Source organism: Lepus europaeus, chromosome 5, assembly GCF_033115175.1.
Source record: "Lepus europaeus isolate LE1 chromosome 5, mLepTim1.pri, whole genome shotgun sequence".
Lineage (NCBI taxonomy): Eukaryota > Metazoa > Chordata > Mammalia > Lagomorpha > Leporidae > Lepus > Lepus europaeus.
In genome coordinates, this window is record NC_084831.1 from 121,541,405 (window position 1) to 121,562,764 (window position 21,360).

General features: G+C 61.8%; 1 protein-coding gene across 1 annotated transcript; it reads left to right on the top strand.

The window, feature by feature from the left end:
- Positions 1-2,104: 2,104 nt before the first annotated feature.
- On the top strand, positions 2,105-20,700 carry LMNA (lamin A/C). Its single transcript, XM_062192474.1, has 12 exons — positions 2,105-2,654; positions 13,421-13,577; positions 16,124-16,249; positions 16,365-16,535; positions 16,627-16,752; positions 16,972-17,192; positions 17,292-17,511; positions 17,931-18,038; positions 18,173-18,292; positions 18,552-18,641; positions 19,263-19,532; positions 19,795-20,700. Exons 1-12 carry the CDS (start codon positions 2,299-2,301, stop codon positions 19,819-19,821), a joined length of 1,992 nt encoding a protein of 663 aa, XP_062048458.1. The 5' UTR covers positions 2,105-2,298; the 3' UTR covers positions 19,822-20,700.
- The last annotated feature ends 660 nt before the right edge of the window (positions 20,701-21,360 follow it).

Sequence of the window (21,360 nt, forward strand, 5' to 3'; positions counted from 1 at the left end):
GAACCTGGTCACCACCCAGCCACGACTCCCTGCCATCCTCACTCCTGTCCCGACTGGCATTTCCGGGATCGGTGGGCTGTGCCCTGCTAAGGCATTTTGGGGTCCAGCGTTAGGGATGCAGCCCCCCTTTGAAGTTCAGGTTTAGGAACGGGGCCACTGGCAGTGGTGGAGACTCTCTGGAAAGAGCTCTGGGGTAAAAACTTGGGGTGACAGCCTCTTCCTTTCTCCTGCACTTTTTCCCGAAGAAGGGGAAGTCTAGGATAGGAGGGGTTAAGTGTGGTTTTGCCTCCCCAGCCAGGAGGGAAAGCTGATCCAGGCAAGGCGAGTGTGGGGGGCTCGGTGCCCAAGATGGGGCTGAGGCAGTAGGAGCAGCACGAGCCCAGGCCCTCACATCTCACTGCTCCCCCACCCTGGCCCTCTGGTTCAGGCACACAAGGAGAAGCGGAACAAGACTTCTTGCTTTGTCTGGGAAGCCCAGGGTGGGGGCCACGCCCTCGGGGAAGAGGCCAGCAGGGCAGGAATGCCTCATCCCAGGTCCCCTCGCCTGCCTGTGGCATCCTGGGTGCTCACAACTCTGCCCTTCCCTCACCTTCAGAGAGGCGAGAACCTAAGCTCTGGCTCCCAGGGGCCCCTCCCTGAACAGTGGAGTCCCTGCCTCAACTCCACTCCGCCCCTCGTGCGCTCCCAGGCCCGGACCCAGAGCCGAGGCCCTGTCCAGCCCTGCTTCCCTGGTTTATGGCAGTGGCCTGATGTCCTGGAGTTGTAGCATTAGCAACGTAATTCAATTTCCCAGGTTCCTCCTCATCAGAATAAGCTGTAGGCGGCACAGGGGCAGGAAGCTCCATACTGAGGAGGAGGTGCTGGGGCTGGGCCGGCCCTGGAGGAGCCGGGTGGAAGGCTGATCTCAGGGGGCTTTGGGTGAGGCCTGAGGATGGAGCTCCAGGGCCTATGCTAGGGAAGACTGGGGACCTGGGTGACACGGTCTCCCCAGACAGCCCTGGCCGGAGAGAGGTGGCAACCCAGTGCCAGCCTTTGGGGCCAGCCAGGCTGGGGGTGGGGAGTGTCTTTACTCTTCCTGCCCTCCACTGTCCCCTTTCTGCCTGTGACTAAGATGGGAAGCTAAGATGGAGAGCCAGCCCCTAGCCCTGCTCCCCCTTTCTGGCCTCTCGGGGAACCACAAAAATCTAGGACCTGGTGTCTTGGCAACGCGATGAGCGCACGCACGCACAGCTCTGCTATCTGTTTTAGATTATCCATTAAAATAAGTACAGGCCTGGAGCTGGCTGGGTGGGGAGGAACCCAGGCAGCCTCATTTTCCAATTGCTTGGTTCCAAAGGAGGGGGCCGGGAGACAGGCGGGGCAGTGCCTGGGTCCTATTCTTGGCTTTCTCTTGGGGCTGCAGCTTGTTGCTTGGGTCTAAGATCCAATGCTTGTATTTGGAAGACAGATACATTGGGGCAGAAAGCGAAAAAGGGGATCCCTGCCCCCAAACTGAGGGTATGGGGGAACACAGGTTCCAGAACTTTGCAGCCTCCCCCCAACCCCGGACGCAAGCAATCCTTCCCCACCCCACCCCATCCCCTGGCATCCTGAGATATAGCTTTGAATGGGCTGCCCACATGCGCAGGGGGGTTGGGGGTGACTCACTGTTACTATGGGGAGGGGAGGGGGAGCCAGCGGTGGAAGGAGGGTGAGTCACCCCATGGGCACCAACCTCAGCCCTCCCCCACTCTCCTGGCTCCCCAGTCCTGCCTGCTCGACCCCTCCTCCACTCCCCTTTGCCCACCCACTCTCTCCCCTGGGCTCTGCCCTCTGTCCCAGAAGGCCTGAGGCCGTGGGGGCAAGCTTGGAGCTGAGAGCGCTGGGCAGGCAGAAACCAAGACGGGGGGGGGGGGGAGCTTCAGCAAAGCCCCAAGCACCCGGGGCGTGCGCAGGGCAGGGTGGGGCCCGACTCCGCAGCTGCCCGGGTCCCTCCTCCCCACTCCTAAACCCCGACCCCTTGGGTATGCGACGGCCCCTTTAAGAGCAGCGGCCCCGCCTCCCCATAGAGGAGGACCTATTAGAGCCTCGGCCCCGGCGCCGGTGACTCAGAGTGTTCGCGGGAGCGCCGCAGCCACGCCAGCCAACCCCGCTCCCGAGGTCTGACAGCGCCCGGCCCCGATCTGCGCGCCTGCCAGGAGCGAGCCGCGACCAGCCGGCCGGCGCGCTCCGCCCCTGAGAAGCCTCCGTCCTCCGCTCCGAGCTCCGCGCCCTTCCCGGGACCCCTGCCCTGCGGGCAGCCTTGCCACCCTGCCGGCCATGGAGACCCCGTCCCAGCGGCGCGCCACCCGCAGCGGGGCGCAGGCCAGCTCCACCCCGCTGTCGCCCACCCGCATCACCCGGCTGCAGGAGAAGGAGGACCTGCAGGAGCTCAATGACCGCTTGGCCGTCTACATCGACCGTGTGCGCTCGCTGGAGACGGAGAACGCGGGGCTGCGCCTTCGCATCACCGAGTCGGAAGAGGTGGTCAGCCGCGAGGTGTCCGGCATCAAGGCCGCCTACGAGGCGGAGCTCGGGGATGCCCGCAAGACCCTCGACTCTGTGGCCAAGGAGCGCGCCCGCCTGCAGCTGGAGCTGAGCAAAGTGCGCGAGGAGTTTAAGGAGCTCAAAGCGCGGTGAGTGAGCGCAGGTGGCGCGTGCAGGGACCCCTGGCCGGCTCCGGGAAGGGAGTGGGAGCGGGAGGGCCCGGGAGGCCGGTAACTTCGCCATGGAGTCTCCTCCCTCCCCGGAACTGCCCCCGGCGGGGGCGACTGGCGGTGCCAAGGGGAACTGTCAGGACGGGGCAGAGAGGGGAGGGTCTTCGGGAGAGGGCGGCGGCTCTAAGGAGTAGTAGGGGCCAGTGGCAGGCCCGCGTTCTGGCGGGGTGGGAGTTGCCAGCCATTTGGAGCCTAGCGCAAGGGCTTGAGCAAAGCAGACTGGCCCTGCCGGATCTAAGCCCTTTGACCCCAGGCACCCAGGACACGTTGGAGTGGGTGAAGGGGTCCTATTAGAACTTTCTTGGCAGGCTTGGCTCTGTGCCAGCTTTGCCCAGGCTGGCTCTGAACGCAGGAGCCCCCAGTAGGACAGGGCTCCCAAGCTGGCATCCATCCAGCGGTGTGAGAGAGGTCATCAAGGCCGGGCAGCCCCCCTTACCACTCCCAGGGCGTGGCGGTGGCTCCCCAGGCCTGCCCTTTGCCTGGGTTCTGTCTCCCTCACTCCCTGCACCTCCCGGACCGGGCCCACCAAAACAGCTCCAGGAGACTGGCTCCCCCGCAGCTCCCACAGCCCTTGGCCTGCTTGGCCCTGGAATGCAAGGGAGGGAGGGAGACAGGGCAGAGGCTCCAAGCTCAGGAAGTTGTGTTATGGCCAGAGCTGGAGGCAACCCTCCTGACCGCCCCCACCCCTTGGCCCTCCACCTGATGTCTTTGAGGGCTGGGGGCTCCGTCCTTCCCTCCCCGCCCTGGGTGAGCCACTTTCATTTTCCCAGCCAGGCCAGAGCAGTCTTTGCCCTGGCCCATCCTCTCCACCGCTGACGTTTTGATGTGCGCCTTATTAAACTGCTGGAATACAGTGACATTTTTGAAATCCAGCCGTTGGAAGGGTCAGGCCCCTCCCACTTCACCATCCCTGCCCCACCCCACCCCACCCCACCCTACACAACGCCACCTTCCCTTCTAACAAGGCCTTCGGAAGTCTGGAGGCTGGGGCCCTCTTCTTCTAGCCTCCCCCACCCCCCCCGCCCCAGAATTTGGTTTCTTCTCCTCTCTCCCCTTTCCTCTGTGAAGGCCTCGGCCAAAGGGCTCTTACAGGTGCTTGGAGATCCCGCAGGCGCTGGTGCCTCTGACCTCACCTCCTTCGCTCCCTTTGCATTTTTCTGCTCCAGGCTCATAACTCTTCCCGGAACCACCGGATGTTTTCTGTGGCCCTTCTGCCCTCCACTAGCCCCCAGCCCCGCATGTGAGAGACCCATGGCCTTCCCGAAGTTGTATATGAATAGAAAGGGAAGGGGTGTGTGTGTGTGTGTGTGTGTTGGGGGGGGCTGGTTCAACCTTGACGTCTGTTGAAAGAGATCACCTGTCTTTTTCCACTAGTGATACGAGCAACTTAGCAAGGCAGATAGGAGGCAAGCTAGGGGAGCCACAGTGGATTAGTTCTAAACTATTCTGCTGAATTTCCAAAGCCACCCCCACCCAGGGATCCTATGAAGGGTATTCTTTGAGGAGCTGGGGGCATGTTGATCGGAGAGGAGTCTGTAGTTTCTTGCTCCCCGATGCCGCACGGGTCTGTCTTCTCCGCCTCCTGGTGCAGCTGTCCAGGCCTGGGACACCAGGCGGGGGTGGTGTGCCTCCTTGTTATATTTAGCCACCTGCCTCTCTTCTCCCCCACTGATCCTGACCAGGCAAGGCTGGCTTCCGGAAGAGGGAGTAGGTTTGCACACCTGGATCCCAGGTTGACGGCAGGTGGGGTGGTGGCAGAGGGGCTCAAACTGGGGTGTCTCTTCCCTTCTATGTCCACGTTAGGAGATAGGATTGGTGGCTTCCTTTTGTATCTGCTCAGCTGAGGGTAAGGGAGAAGTGACCAGAATGAAGAGTTTGGGAGAGGAAGAAAGGCAGTGCCCCAACCCCTCCCATCACCAAAGAGAGGTGTCCTCTGGTTTAATGTTTAATTAGAGCTCAGAGTTCAGGGCCAGACTTGAAGTGAGTTACAGGGCTATCTGTAAGACCCTGTGGCAGTTTTTGGCCCTGCCTGGGGAACTTGGCCACACCCAGGGTACACACACACACTTTCCCTTTCTATTCCGGAGCCCAGGGATTAGGACACCTAAGTGAGAGAATGGGCAGGTTGAAAGCTCCAGGGAGGGTTGCCTGGGGTCCGGCTGGGAGCTGGGCCCCGCCCCAGGCAGGACAGCTGGGTGGATGACTCAGGGCTTGCCCCCCTCCCTACCACCCTGGTGACTACAAGAGACAGCAGGAGACAGGGTGGGGCCGCAGATGTCTTAAAGGGAGGAATGGTCTGTATCTTCCCTCCGCTCTGGTCTGGGGTCCTTCTCCTGCCTCTTTGCCTACAGCTGCTGCTGCTGTCTGGAACCAGGGCTGTGGACAGGCAATATGCACAGGGAATCAGAATGTGGAGTTGCGTCCAAAGTTATGGGCTTGGGCTGCGGGATGGCGCCAGGGTCTGCGCCTTCCCAGGCGGAACTGTTGGGGGAAGGCTGAGTCAGACGTGGGGAGATCCCAAGCCCACAAAGCAGAAGCGCCTCTTCCCCCAGGGAGGCCCTCGTGCTCGACGACTTCCTGGATTGCCTTGTGCAGCTCCAGTGCAGACAGGCAGGGAGGTAGCTGTAGGCTCAGGTTCGTGCAGACTCTGCTCAGGACGAAGACGACAAAGGTCACCAGGTGTCATCTCACACAGCAAGGGGGTGGCAGCGTGGGGACCTCTGGCCTCCCGCTGGCTGCTCCTCTGGGCTCACGCTCACTGCGGCCTGAAGATTGTGCTCTGGGGCCGGTGGGGCCTCGATGCTCTGCTGCTGTCCTGCCAGGGCCTGTTAACACTTGCTCAGTAGGCTTTGTACCTGGAAAGCCCTAGGATCCTCCAGGCCTTAGATCATGAGACACGCATGGAGCTCTGAAAGGCTGGTGATCGGTGTCTGGAGACTGTCTTGGGACTTGTCCTGAGAACTATCTGCGTAAATCAGAAAAAGGCTAAAAGTCTGTGCCCTTTGGCAGTTGTTAGACAAATGAGGGTGGGGGCCCGGGGGAGGCCGACTGGGGTCTGAAAGTGCCTCCTGGTGCTTGCTCTGTGTCCCCCTACACCCCTCAAGGTGCACATTCTGATTGAAAGGGAAAGAAGGTGCAGCTTGCACTGGGGGCTGGGCAAGGCTTCGGGAGCCTAGGAGAAAGAAAAGGGAGAGCAAGTCTGCCTTAGGCGCCCCATGGCCCTCCCCTGGCCTCCAGGAGCCAGAGACTGACTCTTGGCATGGGATGTGCCCATTGTCCCCATTCCCAGTCCCACCCCCCCACCCCCCACCCCCCCCAGTGACTCGGTAGCTCCGTGTCAGGGCTGAAGCCAGGGACAGCTGGGAGGACAACTGCTAGGAGATGCCTGCAGCTACCAACTGTGCCCTCCGCTCGCCTCCCGCTCGCCCCCCGCTCCTCCGGCCCCTTACTGCTTTTAGCAGCTGCGGCAGCCAAGATCGAGTCTGGCTCAGAGGCCGGGACACTAGGGAACATTATCTGCTCCTTACCTCCTTGGGCTCCTGGTGTACCGCAGGAGACACAGCCCAGTGCTAAGATTCTTGGAGATGTCCGGGCAGGTCGCAGGTCCCGCAGCCCTTTCAATCAGTATGAGGTGGCGGACGCAGCCCTGGCCCTCGGTGTCCTGCCACTGCATTTCTGTGTGACCTTGAACAAGGCTCCCTCCCTCTCTGGGTCTTCTTAGCTGTCATGAAAGGGATTGGAGCAGGAGATCTGCAGAGATCCCTTAGGTTCCAGAGTAGTGGTGACTGGAGTGAGAAAACCGCCCTCAAAAATACCAAGCTATTAATAGTCAAATCAAAGATAGCCAAGGTGAATACAGTTACTCCACAGTGCTATTCTCAGTAGAACTACTCCCCATAAGCCGTGGAGTTCAGAATACGCACATTCTTCTCTATGTCCCAAAGGAAGGTTGTTGGAAGTGGCTAATCGCTGGGACATTGCCCCTGTGGCTCGTGTATGTTCACTGCTAGGGCACTGCCAGTGCCTCCCTTCGCGGGACAATGGAAAGCACTGGATCAGGTGGCAGGAAAGGGAGAGTCGGCACAGAATGGCTCCCGCTCACCTGTGTTGGGGGCTGGGAGGAAGACCCGAGGGAAAGCGGGGTTGTCCCCTTACAGCCCTCCGGGATCAGACTGCACGTGCCTGGAGCCGCAGGGAGGCGCGTGGTGACCTTGGGCTGCCCCACTTCCGCCCTTCCTGTACCCATGCCGGCTTCCCCTACCTGAGGCTGCGCTGTGAGGGGTCCTGGGCCCTTAGCAGTCCATTAAGGCGGGGGGACAGAGCTAGGGAAGGGGGGGGCTCCCTGCCCCACTGTAGTTGTGGGAGAGGAAGCCGGAATCCCGCCTGCCGAAAGCCAGGAATAATTCTGGCTGGGATCCCGGGCCCAGCAGGGGCGCTGAGTCACCGCAGAGGGCAGGGTGGAGAGTGGACAGGAGACCCTAAGTTTGTTCCATCAAGAAAGAAGGGGCTGAGGGTGCCCTTTTCTTGAGGAGTGCATTCGAATTGCAGCAAGAGAGGCAAGGGTGGTGCGGAGAAAGGGACAGGCAGCTGGGCGCAGGGTCCCCTTTGGACTGGCTCAGGGCAGTAAAAGTCTCCCTTTCAAGGGGTCCGGCTCCTGGGCGGCCCAGAGGCTATCTGGGATTCCTGAAGCTCTGTTGCTGCCACCCTCTGCCGGCTGGGAGAGAGACTTCCAAGGAGAGCTGGAATGCTGTGAGACCAGAACATGCAGGTCACCCCCACTCCCCGCCCGCCTCTCCTGACCTGGGTGTGGTTTCCACCCTCACCAGTGCCGGCCGGGTTAACAGCTCTGCACCAGGAGATGGAAGGTTAATAAGCTGCCTTCTGTGGGGATCCCCGTCTGTCCCTCCCTCTGGCCAATGGCCGTGCCCCACCCCCCAAGGGCTACCTTCTTGGGCTATCCCTCTCACCCTGCTTTATTAAGTCTGTCCCCAGGCCCCACCCCTTGCATTTTTGTGACAACATTGGAATGACTTCTGGAAAGACAGGCCAGGAAGAAGGAAAGTGACCTTTGGCAGGAGACCATGCAGGGAACAGTTGGTGAGGAAGCGAGCTGCCTGTCGTCCAGGACCCCAGTGCCCTGGCCTCTGGCCCCAGGCTTCTCCTGCGTCTGTACAATGCCACGTTGATACACCCAGCAGCTGTGACTCAGGCCGGGCCCCCTGCCAGTCCCAGCGCCTCTGCTGGAGTTGCGACTGCATATGTCAACAGGCCCCCTGTCCCCCTCTCCCTACCAGTGCCCCCCTCTGCAACCCAGCCCCTCCCTCCGCCTGGAATTAAGACCTGGCTTTGTCTGGGGGTGGGTGGGGGTGGACAGCTGGGCTCCTGGCTGCTCTGGAGTGGGATCTGAGGGGGCTTCAGACTCTGGGCATGTTTGGCAGTGTCACGCCCAAGAGAGGCGTGTGGAAGCCGAGCTGTGCCAGCTGTGGGTTCATACGCCTACTGAGTGGGGAGGTTGGGTGGTCCAAGCTGGGATACCTGCAGGTGCCTTCCACGTGGCAGAACCTCATGGTGTGGGATTTGGGGAAGGCAAGGCTTATGAGTCCCTGGGGACACCTGTCTCCTCAGTTCCTCTTTTTTTTTTTTTTTTTAAAGACTCATTTGAAAGAGTTACAGATACAGAGAGACAGAGACAGAGAGAGATCTTCCATTTTCTAGTTCACTCTCCAGGTGGCCACAACAGTGATGGCTAGACTAGGCCCAAGTCAGGACCCAGGAGCTTCATCTGCGTCTCCCATGTGGGTGCAGGGGCCCAAACACTTGGACCATCTTCTGGTGCTTTCCCAGAGGCATTAATAGGGAGCCAGATTGGAAGTGGAGCGGCTGGCTGTGGAACCAGCTCCCGTATGGGATGCCAGCGTCGCAGCTGGCAGCTTTACCCACTGCACCACATCGCCGGCCCCTCAGTTCCTCTTTTACAGGTCTCGTTTCCAGAGAGGGACGGTGCCCTGAATGCCAGGAGGGGAAGCCAACTGCCCACATCCTGCCCTCACCTGAAAGTGGCCGCAGACCAAGAAGCCAAGCAGTGGTTACCTTTTGGGGGTTGGGGCGGATTGGCAAACCTGATTGCTGTACCCCCAGTGGCTGCAGGGCAGGTGTGCCCTGTCACTCTGACAGAGGTGTCTCCCAGTAAGTGCAGCCCAGGACAGTATGTCCCCTAGGCTCTCCTACTGGATCTCTTTATTACTCCCTGTGCCAGCTGTGTACATGCAGCCATTTTCTGTGTTCTGCCCCTGTCTGCTGTGGGTGTCCTCAGGTGACCTGGGTCCAGGAGGAGGTCCCTCTGGATGCACTAAGAACCTGGGAGCCAGTGTCATGGCACAGTGGGTTAACTGCTGCCTCTGAGCCAATCCACTTCCCACCCAGCTCCTGGCTAATGCATCTGGGAAAGCAGCAGAAGATGACACAAGTGCTGGGGCCCCTGTGACTCCCCCCACCTCCGTGGGAGACCCAGATGGAGTCCCTGGCTCCTGCCTTGAGCCTAGCCCAGCCCTGGCCGTTGTGGTCATTTGGGGAGTGAACCAGCAGATGAAGATCTCTCTGTGTCCCTCTCTCTGTAACTCTGCCTTTCAAATAAAATAAATAAATCTTAAAAATAATAATAAAAAGAAAGCCATGTAGCCTCAGGGCAAGAGACAGGCAGAGAAAGCCCCGAGACCAAGACTGAGGAGTAAAGTGGCAGGGCCGGGCCGGGCAGAGGTGTGGGTGTGGGTGTGGGTGCGGATCAGTGGAGGGAAGGAGGATATTTTACAGTGGCAGGAGTGCCTGGAACAAAAGCAGGGGAGGTCGGAGCGTGCTGGCAGGTCGCGCAGCAGGAAGTCAGGCTGGGCAGAGGTCTGGGCGGCAGCCAGCCGAGGGCAGGGACTACCTGGCACCCACCTGCCCGGCCCTTCCCGGGCACAGGGGGCGCCCACTGCCGCGAGGCAGGAAATGCCCCAGGCGCAGACACCTCTACTACCCCGCCTTCCTCCCGGGGTCCGCCAGGCATGGGGAACTCCGAGGGCTGGTGAGGCGGCGGCACCAGGGGACCAGGGTACAGGGCGGGTTTGAGGGAGCCCCTGCGGGGCGGGGCCAGCTCCGCCACGCCCCCCCCCCCCCCCGGCCGTCTTCCCCTCCCACTTCTTATTTTTAGCCACGGCTGCCGCTCTGTCCGTCTTGTCTCTGTCTCCCAGGCCTGGGAGGAAATGGAGGCCTCTCCCTGCGGGCCTAGCGTGTTGCTCCCAGCAACCGGGTCCAAACAGGCGGGCGGTTGGCCCTGGCTTCCATATCTGGCGTCGGAGCAGGGCTGAGGCGGGTGACTCAGCGGGCGGGTCAGCGCCTGGCCCGCTGCCAGCTCAGCCCCTTGCGGCGCTCGCCGGTGTCGCTTCTCCCCGAAAGCGTCCTGGGAGCCGGACCTGCCCGTGCCGCCGCCGATCCCAGCCCCACAGACCCCCCAGCCCCGGGCCGCTCTGGCTGGCTCGCCCTTCCTCAGGCTAATTTTTGACCTCCCCTCCCCCAGCGCTCCCTCCTCCCCTGCTCGGATCGCATTTGCCAGCCGTGGGATGAGTTCAACAGGATGCCCAGCCCTTCTTGCCTCTCAGGGCCGCTGGGATGTGGCCGCTCCTGTGCTTGGGAACCCGGAGCGCCAGAGGGAAGACCTCAGGCCCCGGGGCAGGGCACCGGGCTGAGCCAGGGGCTCCCCTGTGAGTGCTAGAGGATTTCCCGCCCCCTGCCCCCCATTGTCTGTCAGAGCGTGAGTCACCTGAGCAGCCCCAGGTTCCCGCCCTTCCCTGCTCCCCGGCCCCCCCACGGAGGAAGGCAGTGCCCGGGGGTGGTGGGCAGGCCTCCGGGCTCCGCCCTGCCCCCAGCCCTGTCTTGGGGTGTGCGCGAGGCTGCGGCTGCGGACCTCCGGAGGTCTGAGTCATGAGCCCATGGGTGATGGTGGCTTCTGCCCCACAGAGGGGAGCTCCCCGGGCCTCACTGAGGAAACCGCAAAGGCTCTTCCTCGCTTCCCTCTCTTTGCTCGTGGTTTCCCTCATCGGTGGGGCGTGCTGGCTTCCCATCCCTTTCTCCAGCACTGCTGAGAGCCACCCAGAGGAACTGGGAAGAGCCCCCCCCCCCCTCCAGACTGGTTGGAGGCTGTGTATCATGGCACGCGCTGGCCAGTACAGCGTGGCTCTGGCTCTGCGGCCGGCTCCCTGAGGCACCCTGGATGGAGCGCTCTGTGCCTCAGTAGCACAGTGATGGCGCCCTGGTCAGCGCCCTGGTCGCGGGGTGGCTGTGAAGATTCAGCAAGTTCACCTTGGGCGACTCAGAGCAGTCCTTGTCCGTCGTGGGCTGCGCACAAGTGTTTGCCATTGTATTAGCACTGTCGCCACTTCTGCTTTGGGGGCAGCAGGACGGGGCAGAGCCTAGACAGAACACGGCCTGTGTGTGTGTCAGCCCACGAGGCCCCAGGGGACAGGGACCATACCCCGCTGTCTTTCTCAGCCCAGGAAAGGGTGTTAGCAAGAAGACCTCCGGGAGCTCTGCCCGTGGCATCTCGGGAGGGCGGGCAGGCAGCAGCAGGGGCCTGCCAGCCTCCCTGGGCTCCTTCCTGCTCCTGCCCACTCAGGTTGGCAGAGCTAGGGGTGCATTTTTGATGGCACAGAATCCTCTCCTTCCTTCTCCTGGCTTCGGCACGCCCTCTAGACCTGTGAGTTGTAGGAGTCGTCCTAGGTGGGCATCGAGAATTGATTAGCAGGCTGCTGGCAGTGCCGGCCACACGGAGCCGTAAACCTCCCACCCTGCACCCTCTGGTCCCGGCTCTGTGCAGCCCGGAGGCTGTGAGCTCCTTCTAGCTCTCTGAAATTCCACTGTGCCATCCTGCCAGCAGCTGCCGTTAGTCCCCAGGGCAGAGAGGCCTCTTCCGGGAAGCCCCCCCGGCTGTCTGGGAGCCTGCCCAGGGGGCTCGGCACCCATGCCTGCCGCGCACTTCGCCTCCCCAGCCGTTTTCCTTCATTTTCTCTCCTCCCCCCGCAGCTGTCTCGGCTTCAGAAAAGTTCTGAAGTCATGGAAAGTTGGGGCTGTGCTCCCAGCCAGGGGCTGGGCCGGATGGCAGCCAAGACCTGAGCTGGGTTTTGACTTTATTTTTAGCTTTTCGGGCTGAGACGGAGGAGGGAGACGTCCTTGGACTCTGGGAGCCCCCCCCCCCTTTTTTTTTCCCCGCAGCAGACAGATGATGTTGCATTAAGCAACTTGTCCAGAGGCCCGGCTCAGGCTGGGCGCTCCCTCCAGGCCGTCGCGTCCTTCCCCTGCCCCTCTGGGTGTCACTGTGTGCCTCTGCCAACACCAACACGGGGAGCCCGCTCAACTCCGAGAGGGGACTGCCCGTTTGGAATCCCCTGAGCTGGTGGCGGGAGAACATGGCCAGGTCTCGGCCCCTCCCTCCAGACCTTTCGAGTCTGTCCTCCATCCCGCCTCGGAGTGAGCTGTTGGGCGTGTTGGAGCTCGGGGCTCTTGTGGCAGGAGAAGAATGTTGGCAGGGATTTTTTTTTCTGCTTTCTGGGCTGGGTGCCCCCACCCACTCCCGCCCACGTTTAGTTTTCCTTTTTCCATGTGCTGTGGTGGGGGCTCAGGCTGCGGGCTGATGACTTACAGATGGTATCTGGGACCGAGTGTTTGCATCTTTTCCTCCACCCTTACGTCTCCTGCTGTCTTTCACCCTGCGTTCATTAATGAAGGCGTTGTGGTGTCTGCAAAGTCCTTGTGCTCCCCAGAAGTTTGTAAGAAAATGAGGCCCCTCTCATTCTCCATGGCACCAGCAAAGAGATTCAGAGACCCAGACAGGCGAGGGAGGTGGCAGAGGCCACCCCCCTGGGTGGGCTCTGGCTCAATCTCTGCCCAGTGTGAGGAGCGGGGAGGCTGCCTGGCGGCTGGAGCCCAGATGGACCTGGAGGCCTGGCCAGCACATCTGGAGCCAGATGCTGAGGCTCAGGGGCCCTGGGTGGGGCTCAGTATTCCCCTGGGGCTCCGATGGTGCTGGAGAGACAGAGACTGGAACCTGTCTGCTCTGCTTGAGCTGGGGGACCCAAGCTGGGTCCTAAGAGAGGGAAGGGGCAGCACAGTGCCTGTGTGTGGGCTCTTCTCGCTCTCCTTCCCACAATGCCACGTGTGTGAAAGGGGGCTCCGAGGTGTCAGGGACACGTGGACCCGGGCAGGGGTAGGGTGGGGATGGGAGCCTGCTTGTCAGGCTGCTCAGAGGGAGGGAGGCTTGGCTGAATGGAAAATGGGTGGAGTCCTGGGAGGAGAAGGGTAAGGCCCTGTGTGGGAAGGGGCAGAGACAAAGGTGCCCCTGTGTGTTTTGGAAGGAATGGGAGGAGAGCCGGGGGGAAAAGCATTCAGATCTGGGGCTCCAGCTTTGCCCTTGGCCCCAGGCACGTTCCTGGGCTCTGAGTCATGGGAAGGGTGGAGAGACAGGAAGGGGGTTTTCGGGGGACCTTGGGGGAAGTGGGAGCCGGGTCCCAGAGGCAGGCAAATGCACACAGAGGGCAAGGCTGCCCCCTCCTGGTCGCTGGGGACAGCAGCGCCAGCCTCCAGGGCTGCTTCTGGTGCCCTCTCCAGGGACATGGACTTGGCCTTCTAAACCCACTCCTCCCTCTCTTCCCCAGCAACACCAAGAAGGAGGGTGACTTGATGGCCGCCCAGGCCCGGCTCAAGGACCTGGAGGCGCTGCTCAACTCCAAGGAGGCGGCGCTGAGCACCGCTCTCAGTGAGAAGCGCACGCTGGAGGGCGAGCTGCACGACCTTCGGGGGCAGGTGGCCAAGGTGAGCCCTCCAGCTGCCCATTCTCCACCCCCGCCTGGTGGCCACGTGGTATCAGCCGGTCACCTATGCTGGTGTCATGTCACTCATTCAGACTGTATTCTTTCACTCATTGGATGTAGCACAGTGAATAAAAAACAAAATATCCACCAGGTACCAGCCCCAGAGTGCTGCTTGGAGTCCCAGCAGCTCCGCTTCCAGTCCAGCTTGGCTTCGGACTGGCCCAGCCCTGGCCTCTGTGGCCAGTCGAGGAGTGAACCAATGGATGGACTATCTCTGCCTTTCAAATAAATGAATAAATTTTTTAAAGTTTTGTTTAAAAAAAAAACCAAATAAACCACCAACCATTTCCTTTTAAAATTTTTTATTATTTATTTATTTTTAAAGACAAAAGTGGTGGGTTTCTTTTATTTATTTAAAAGACAGAGTTACAGAGAGGCAGAGGCACAGAGAGAGAGAGAAAGGGAGAAAGGTCTTCCATCCAGTAGTTCACTCCCCAGATGGCCACAGTGGCCGGAGCTGTGCTGATCTGAAGCCAGTAACCAGGAGCTTCTTCTGGGTCTCTCACAAGGGTACAGGGTCCCAAAGACTTGGGCCATCTTCTACTGCCTTCCCAGGCCATAGCAGAGAGCTGTATTGGAAGTGGAGCAGCCAGGACCCAAACCAGTGCCCATATGGGATGCTGCCACTGCAGGCAGCGGCTTTACTCACTACGCCATAGCGCCAGCCTGTATTTATTTTATTTGAAAGGTAAAGAGAGATTTTACCATCCACTGCTTCATTCTGGAAATGCCTGCAACAATGGCTCATAGCCTGGAATTGCATCCAGCTCTCCCACATGGTTCGTGGGGTCCTGACTATTGTAGCCATCACTTGCTGCCATGGGGTGTGCATTAACAGGAAGCTGGGCCTCTGACCCAGGCACTCCAATATGGGATGTGGGTGCCTTAGCAGATGCACCATTCACTCACCATCTTTTCTTTAAAAATATTTATTTATTTATTTATATGAAATGCGGAGAGAAAAAGAAAGAGGTAGATTATCCATCCATGGATCTACTCCCCAAATGGCCACAACAGCTAGGACTGGGCCAGGCCAAAGTCAGGAGCCTGGAACTCCATCCGGTCTCCCATGTGGGCAGCAGGTGCACAAGTACTTAAGCCATCACCACTGCCTCCCTCGGTGAGCAATAGCAGGAAGGATCAGGAGTGGAGCCCGGCACTTGGACACGGGATGCAGATGTCCTGAGAGGTGTCTCCTCTGATGCTCCCAACACCCACCCCCAGGCATTTCCCTCTAACTCTGCAATGAGCTGAGCCTGGCCCTAGCTCCCTCCCAGCCTGATCCTCCTTTGGATGCTTTGTGACTTCTCTGTAAGCGGTAGATCATCCACTGAGGCTGTTACCAGGAGCTGGGGGCAGATCACATGTGAGAGGCATGTTATCACATGTACGGTGCGTGTTAATGGTGCTTGCATGTGTGCGGTGGCCTTTACCTTCAGAACACTTGGCTCTCTGTCTCTCCCCCAGCCTTTCATGTTATAAGCCAGGGGACAGAATAGAAGAAGCCAGCCCCTTCCCAGTTTCACAGCCTGGTCTTCTCAGGGCACGGCCCCGACTGGAGTCAGTGGCCAGGGTTCCATCCCAGACCGTGTCCCCTCCCAGGCCCTGCCACCTTAACACAGCTGTGGGAGATGGGAGATGCCAGCGGACGATGCCAAACCTCAGCTGGCCTCCTGGATCTTCTGCTGCCAGCTCCACCCTTCCCCCAGCCCATGCTTTCTAGAACAAACATCTGAGCAGGTGCTGCCCAGTATGAGCTTCTCAGAGGTTCTTTCCGGGGCAGATAAAGAGAGCTCTGCAGAAGGCACGTGTGTGGCTGAGCAGGTTTGAGTCCCAGCTCTGCTCCCTATTCCAGCTTCCTGCTAATGCGAACCCTAGGAGGCAGCAGGGATGGCTCCCACAGGGAGACCCAGATGGAGTTCTCAGCTCCTGGCTTCAGCCTCCTCCAGGCTTGGCTGGTGTGGGCATTTGGGGAGGGAAACAGCAGATGGCTGATCTCTCTTCCCTCAAATAAATAAAAATCTAATTAATTTTGAAAAAGGGATCTCTTCATGACCCATCATTTCGCTCCGTCCCATCCATCAGGCTGAAGGCCCTAGAACATGTGTGTGCCTTTGTACCCCCGTGCCTTTGCACGTGCTGTCTTGGCCCCTCCCCAGGCCGCCCTATCAAGCCTCCCAGACCCCTCCTTCCACCACTCCAGCCACACTGGTTCCTTCCCCGCTGTGCTCTGTACACACCAGCCTTGTAGCAACTGCTATCTTGTGCCACAGTGTGGAGGTCTTACGAGGGTGGGAGGACTGTGGCTTTCATTTCTTAGCACAAGAGCTACCCAAGTCGTCCCCATTCTAACTTCCTCGGGCACCCCAAGGCCTTGCTTCCCCCGGACCTGTCCCTACACGTGGAAGGGACCCGCTGGGAACGGCCTGGAGCTCGGCGTCCCTGCGGCCGGCACATCCCGTGACCCCTCTGCCCACTTCCTCTTAGCTCGAGGCAGCCCTGGGGGAGGCCAAGAAGCAGCTGCAGGACGAGATGCTGCGGCGGGTGGACGCTGAGAACCGGCTGCAGACCCTGAAGGAGGAACTGGACTTCCAGAAGAACATCTACAGCGAGGTGGGGCTTGTGCACAGGGGTCAGAGACTCCGGGGCTGGGGGGCCGGGCCAGGCCCGAGCTGTAAGGAACGTGGGCCGATTTACGGTTCCCTGTCCTTGCTCCTACCCCTTCCAGGAGCTGCGTGAGACCAAGCGGCGCCACGAGACCCGGCTGGTGGAGATCGACAACGGGAAGCAGCGCGAGTTTGAGAGCCGGCTGGCCGACGCGCTGCAGGAACTGCGGGCCCAGCACGAGGACCAGGTGGAGCAGTACAAGAAGGAGCTGGAGAAGACCTACTCGGCCAAGGTGCCCTCCCACCCCCCACCCCGGGACCTGAGGCCGCTCCAGCGATGCCGTCCTCAGGCCCCGCCCTCCTAACCCCTGGCCTCCCCCGCAGCTGGACAACGCCAGGCAGTCTGCTGAGCGCAACAGCAACCTGGTGGGGGCCGCGCACGAGGAGCTGCAGCAGTCCCGCATCCGCATCGACAGCCTCTCGGCCCAGCTCAGCCAGCTGCAGAAGCAGGTGCCTCTGGGGACAGCACAGGGCGGGGCGGGGGGGGGGCACACCCAGGGTGAGGTCTGGAGGGAGGAGGGAAGGGTGGACCGCAAGCTGAGAGCCGGGGCCCAGGGTTTGGAAGCAAGTGTCCTGTCCGCTTTGTCTCACTGCACCTGCGCGTCTAGGGGGCGTTGATTTTCCCCTTGGGAGCTCACCCCCCCCCCCCCCCGCCTCTCCCCATCTCAGCTAGCAGCCAAGGAAGCGAAGCTGCGGGACCTGGAGGACTCGCTGGCCCGGGAGCGGGACACCAGCCGGCGGCTGCTGGCAGAGAAAGAGCGGGAGATGGCCGAGATGCGGGCTAGGATGCAGCAGCAGCTGGACGAGTACCAGGAGCTGCTGGACATCAAGCTGGCCCTGGACATGGAGATCCACGCCTACCGCAAGCTCCTGGAGGGCGAGGAGGAGAGGTGGGCTGGGGAGCGCCCGGAGGCTCCCAGCAATAGGCCCTGGCCTGCGCCGGGCCTGGATGAGACCCCTTCCCCTAACTCTGTCTCCTCCCCGCCCAGGCTACGCCTGTCCCCCAGCCCCACCTCGCAGCGCCGGGGCCGCGCCTCCTCGCACTCGTCCCAGACGCAGAGCGGGGGCAGCATCACCAAGAAGCGGAAGCTGGAGTCGGCGGAGAGCCGCAGCAGCTTCTCGCAGCACGCGCGCACTAGCGGGCGCGTGGCCGTGGAGGAGGTGGACGAGGAGGGCAAGTTTGTGCGGCTGCGCAACAAGTCCAATGAGGTAGCCCCGCCCCTTCCCCACCCCACCCTATCCCGGGCGGGGCCTGAGGGAATACAGCGAGAGGAAGGGTGGAGGGAACCCGGGAGGACCCTTCCTTCATTCCCTCTGCGGGCGGCCAGGGCCAGTGTGTGTGTCTCCCACTCCCTGGTTCCAGTCCTGCCTGGGAAACCTGGGACAAGTTATGTCACCTCTCGAGGTATCAGTCTGTTCATCTGTAAAATGGACATGAGTGATAGCCCCCAGGTGAAAGATGGCAGACCGTGAAGTCCATGGTGGCGGCTGATTTTTAGTGGACGGGCGGGGGCAAGGCAGTAATGGGGTAGAGGGACCAGGGCCCTCTGAGTGCCGGCAGCGGGTGAGATTAACCCAAAGAACCAGGATAAACCTCCCTTTCTCCCCCTTCCCTCCCTGCCTGGCAGGACCAGTCCATGGGCAATTGGCAGATCAAGCGCCAAAACGGAGATGACCCCTTGCTGACTTACCGCTTCCCGCCCAAGTTCACCCTGAAGGCCGGGCAGGTGGTGACGGTGAGTGGCAAGGCGCTTGGCCCCCTGCGGTGGCCTGGGGCGGGGTGTGTATGTGTATGTGTGTGTGTGTGTGTAGGACGGGCCTGAGGACAGTAGCATGGAGTGAGCGCCCTTTCCTGCTTCCTTTTCCCCAGATCTGGGCTGCTGGAGCCGGGGCCACCCACAGCCCCCCTACCGACCTGGTGTGGAAGGCGCAGAACACTTGGGGCTGCGGAAACAGCCTGCGCACGGCTCTCATCAATTCCACTGGGGAAGTGAGTGTGCTGCGGGCTGGGCAGGGCTCCCCCTAGTGGCCACAGTCGGACGGTCACTTTGCCGGTCTCCTACCCAGGGAGGTGGGGTGGTTGTGCCTCCCTGGGGTGGAAGCAAGTTCCTGAGCGCCGGCCCCACAGAGGGCAGGGTCAGCAGCAGGCCGGCTGCCGGCGGTCCTCGTGGGTAGGTGTGCCGCACGCCGCCCCCCGCCCCCCGCCGGCCCCGTGTGGCCCCTCACCCTCAGGTGTGTGTCCCTGGCAGGAGGTGGCCATGCGCAAGCTGGTGCGCTCGGTGACTGTGGTGGAGGACGACGACGACGAGGATGGAGATGACCTACTCCATCATCACCATGTGAGTGGCAGCCGCCGCTGAGGCCAAGCCTGGCCAGACCTGGGGGCAGCCCCTCCCCGGCCTCCTCACGCCCAAAAATCTTTTCATTAAAGAATGTTTTGGAACTTCACTGGCTGCCCTGGCCTTTCTTCTCTCTCCTCCCTCCCTATGCCCTGGACGGGGAGCCCAGTGCCGGGGTGCCCACTGCGGTAAGGCAGGCAGTGGGACGGTTCTGATGCCATGGAGGACGGAGTGTGGCAGGACAGAGGAGGGGCGCCCCGCCCCGCCCCGTTTCTCCAGCGCCCCTGGCTGTTGCATGCGAGGCCTCTCACTTCTCATCTTCTCTCAGCCCTGCCCCCGCCCGCCAGCTAACTGCATGCCGCTGCCCTTTGGCATCTCCTCTGTCCTCCTCTTCCTCTCCAGTTCAGAGGCGCTAGAGCAGCATCCAAGCCACAAATCCTATCCCCAAGGCTTCTGGACCCTTCTCCCGGCTCACGGCGCCCCTCCCCCTCCTCCCGGCCTCCTCGGGCACAGAACACGGCCTCCTCCCCACCTGCTGGTGGCTGGGAGCCTGCAGGAGCCCGGAGCCTGGGTGTTGGGCCTGAGCGGCCAGTCCCGCCTGAGCCTTGTCTCCCTCCCCAGGGCTCCCACTGCAGCAGCTCGGGGGACCCCGCTGAGTACAACCTGCGCTCGCGCACCGTGCTGTGCGGGACTTGCGGGCAGCCCGCCGACAAGGCGTCTGCCGGCGGCCCGGGAGCCCAGGTGGGCGGATCCATCTCCTCTGGCTCTTCCGCCTCCAGTGTCACGGTCACGCGCAGCTACCGCAGTGTGGGGGGCAGTGGGGGTGGCAGCTTCGGGGACAACCTGGTCACCCGCTCCTACCTCCTGGGCAACTCCAGTCCCCGAACTCAGGTGAGTCATGCCTTTGTGTGCACACCGTGCAGGCGGGACCCTGGCCACCTCCCGGGGGGAGGGGGGAGAGCCTTCTCTTCCGCAGCCCGGGGGAGTGGGAGCCTCCTCCCCGAGCCCACCCACGTCCTAGACAGCCCACGCCTGCGTCCTGCCCCTCCCGTCTGCGCCCCAGACTGGAGGGCGGGGGGCAGGGCTGGGGTCCCCGCTGGGGGCGGGGGCGGGACACTGCCACTCACGCCTCTCCCCGTGTCTTCTCTCCTAGAGCCCGCAGAACTGCCGCATCATGTAATCGGTGGGGCACCTGCCGACAGGGGTGGGGCCAGGCCTCCTGCTTCTTCCTCACCTGGGGCCCACCCACCCCTGCCCTGCACTTAGGGGAGGGGCTTGAAGCCAAAGAAAATGACCCCCCCTTTGGTTTTTTTTTCTTCTGTATTTTTTTTTTCTAAGAAAAGTTATTTTCTACAGTGGTTTTATACTGAAGGAAAAAACAAGCTTAAAAAAAAAGCTACATCCCGCTTTCTGCTCCCTTCCATTGCCCTGCTTCCGGGAAACTCAACGACTGCCTTAAAACCAAAGAGGAGCGGCGGGGAGGGGGGTGCTTTGCAGAGCCTGGTTTCCGCTTCTCTGCCTCGTATGCCGCCCCCCACCCCGGGACCCCCGGGTCATGGTGCCTGAGAGGTGGGCGTGGAGCCTTCCTCGCCTCCCCCCCCCCCCAGGCCAGCCCCTGGGAGGGAGAGGGAGGGAGGGCCATGTTCCTGCTGCACAAAGTAGCAGAGGCTCCGCTGCCCGCCCTACCCCCGTCCCCACCCTTGTCCCCTCCCCGGGGTGAGTCCCGCCTCCCAGGAACTCGCTGCGCTTGCTTTACCTGCACTTTCTTTAGACAAGAGATGGAAAGGCGGCGGGAGGTGAAAGTGGGGGGGAAGAAGAGGGTCAGTTGGAGCCGAGCTCAGGATGGAGGCTGGGTGGGCTCTGTGTGTCAAGGTCACGTGCAGGGCCCGGAGGAGGGAGCGGGAAAGGAGAGCCTGCTGGGCCCCAGCACAGAGGCGGAAGCCAGGGGCCCAGGGCGTGTGGAGGTGGTGCCTGGCGAACACTAAGGAGCCGCGCGTCCCCTTCCCATCTGCACCCCTGTCGCCTCCCCCAGTCAATACACTAGCTGTTTCTATCCCTGGCTGTGTGGTGTCTTTGTTGGTGGCACGTGCGCGCGCACTCACACACACGGGCCAGGCGGGCACTGCATCCTCCCGCGCAGGGCTGCCCAGCCCAGCCCAGCCCTGCCCAGCCCTGCCCAGCCCTGCCCAGCCCTGCTCTGAGGGAGGTGAGGCTCTCAGGGTACCTCCAGCGCTCACCTGGGCACTCAGAGGTGGCTGGCGGGGGGGGGGGGGGGCGGCTTAGACGTGAGCGCTGCCCGCCTGCCCGGCGAAGTCCTCCTGAGAGGGCGGCGGGAAGGGGGCGCTCCCTCCGTGACTGCTCCATCCAACCGGCGCTCCCCCCGGCCCGGGAATGCGAGGCCGGATCTGAGAGCCCAGGCTGAATGAGGGTGGTGGCGTCTCAGCACCTGGGAGCGAGGACGGCTGGGGAGGAGAGAGCAGGCGCGGAGCAGGGCCTGCCCAGGAGCAGCGGGTATCCCTGCGCTCAGCGTGGGGAACCAGGGGATCCTGGACTCTGACGGCATGTCTCCAGAGGGGGCTGAGGGAAAGTGGCGCAGGCTGCTCCTGTGTCCTGCACGCTGCCTGGGGCCTCGCTCATTGTGCCCTTTGCCGCCCGAAAAAGGGGGCTGCGTGGAATGGTGCCCCAGGCTGCACAGCCAGCCCAGGCCAAGGATTCTGGC

Coding starts and splice junctions, on each gene's coding strand:
- LMNA (XM_062192474.1), top strand. CDS start 2,299: ATGGAGACCCCGTCCCAGCGGCGCGCCACCCGCAGCGGGGCGCAGGCC. Junction 2,655..13,420: donor TTTAAGGAGCTCAAAGCGCG/GTGAGTGAGCGC, acceptor TCTCTTCCCCAG/CAACACCAAGAAGGAGGGTG. Junction 16,250..16,364: donor AGAAGAACATCTACAGCGAG/GTGGGGCTTGTG, acceptor TACCCCTTCCAG/GAGCTGCGTGAGACCAAGCG.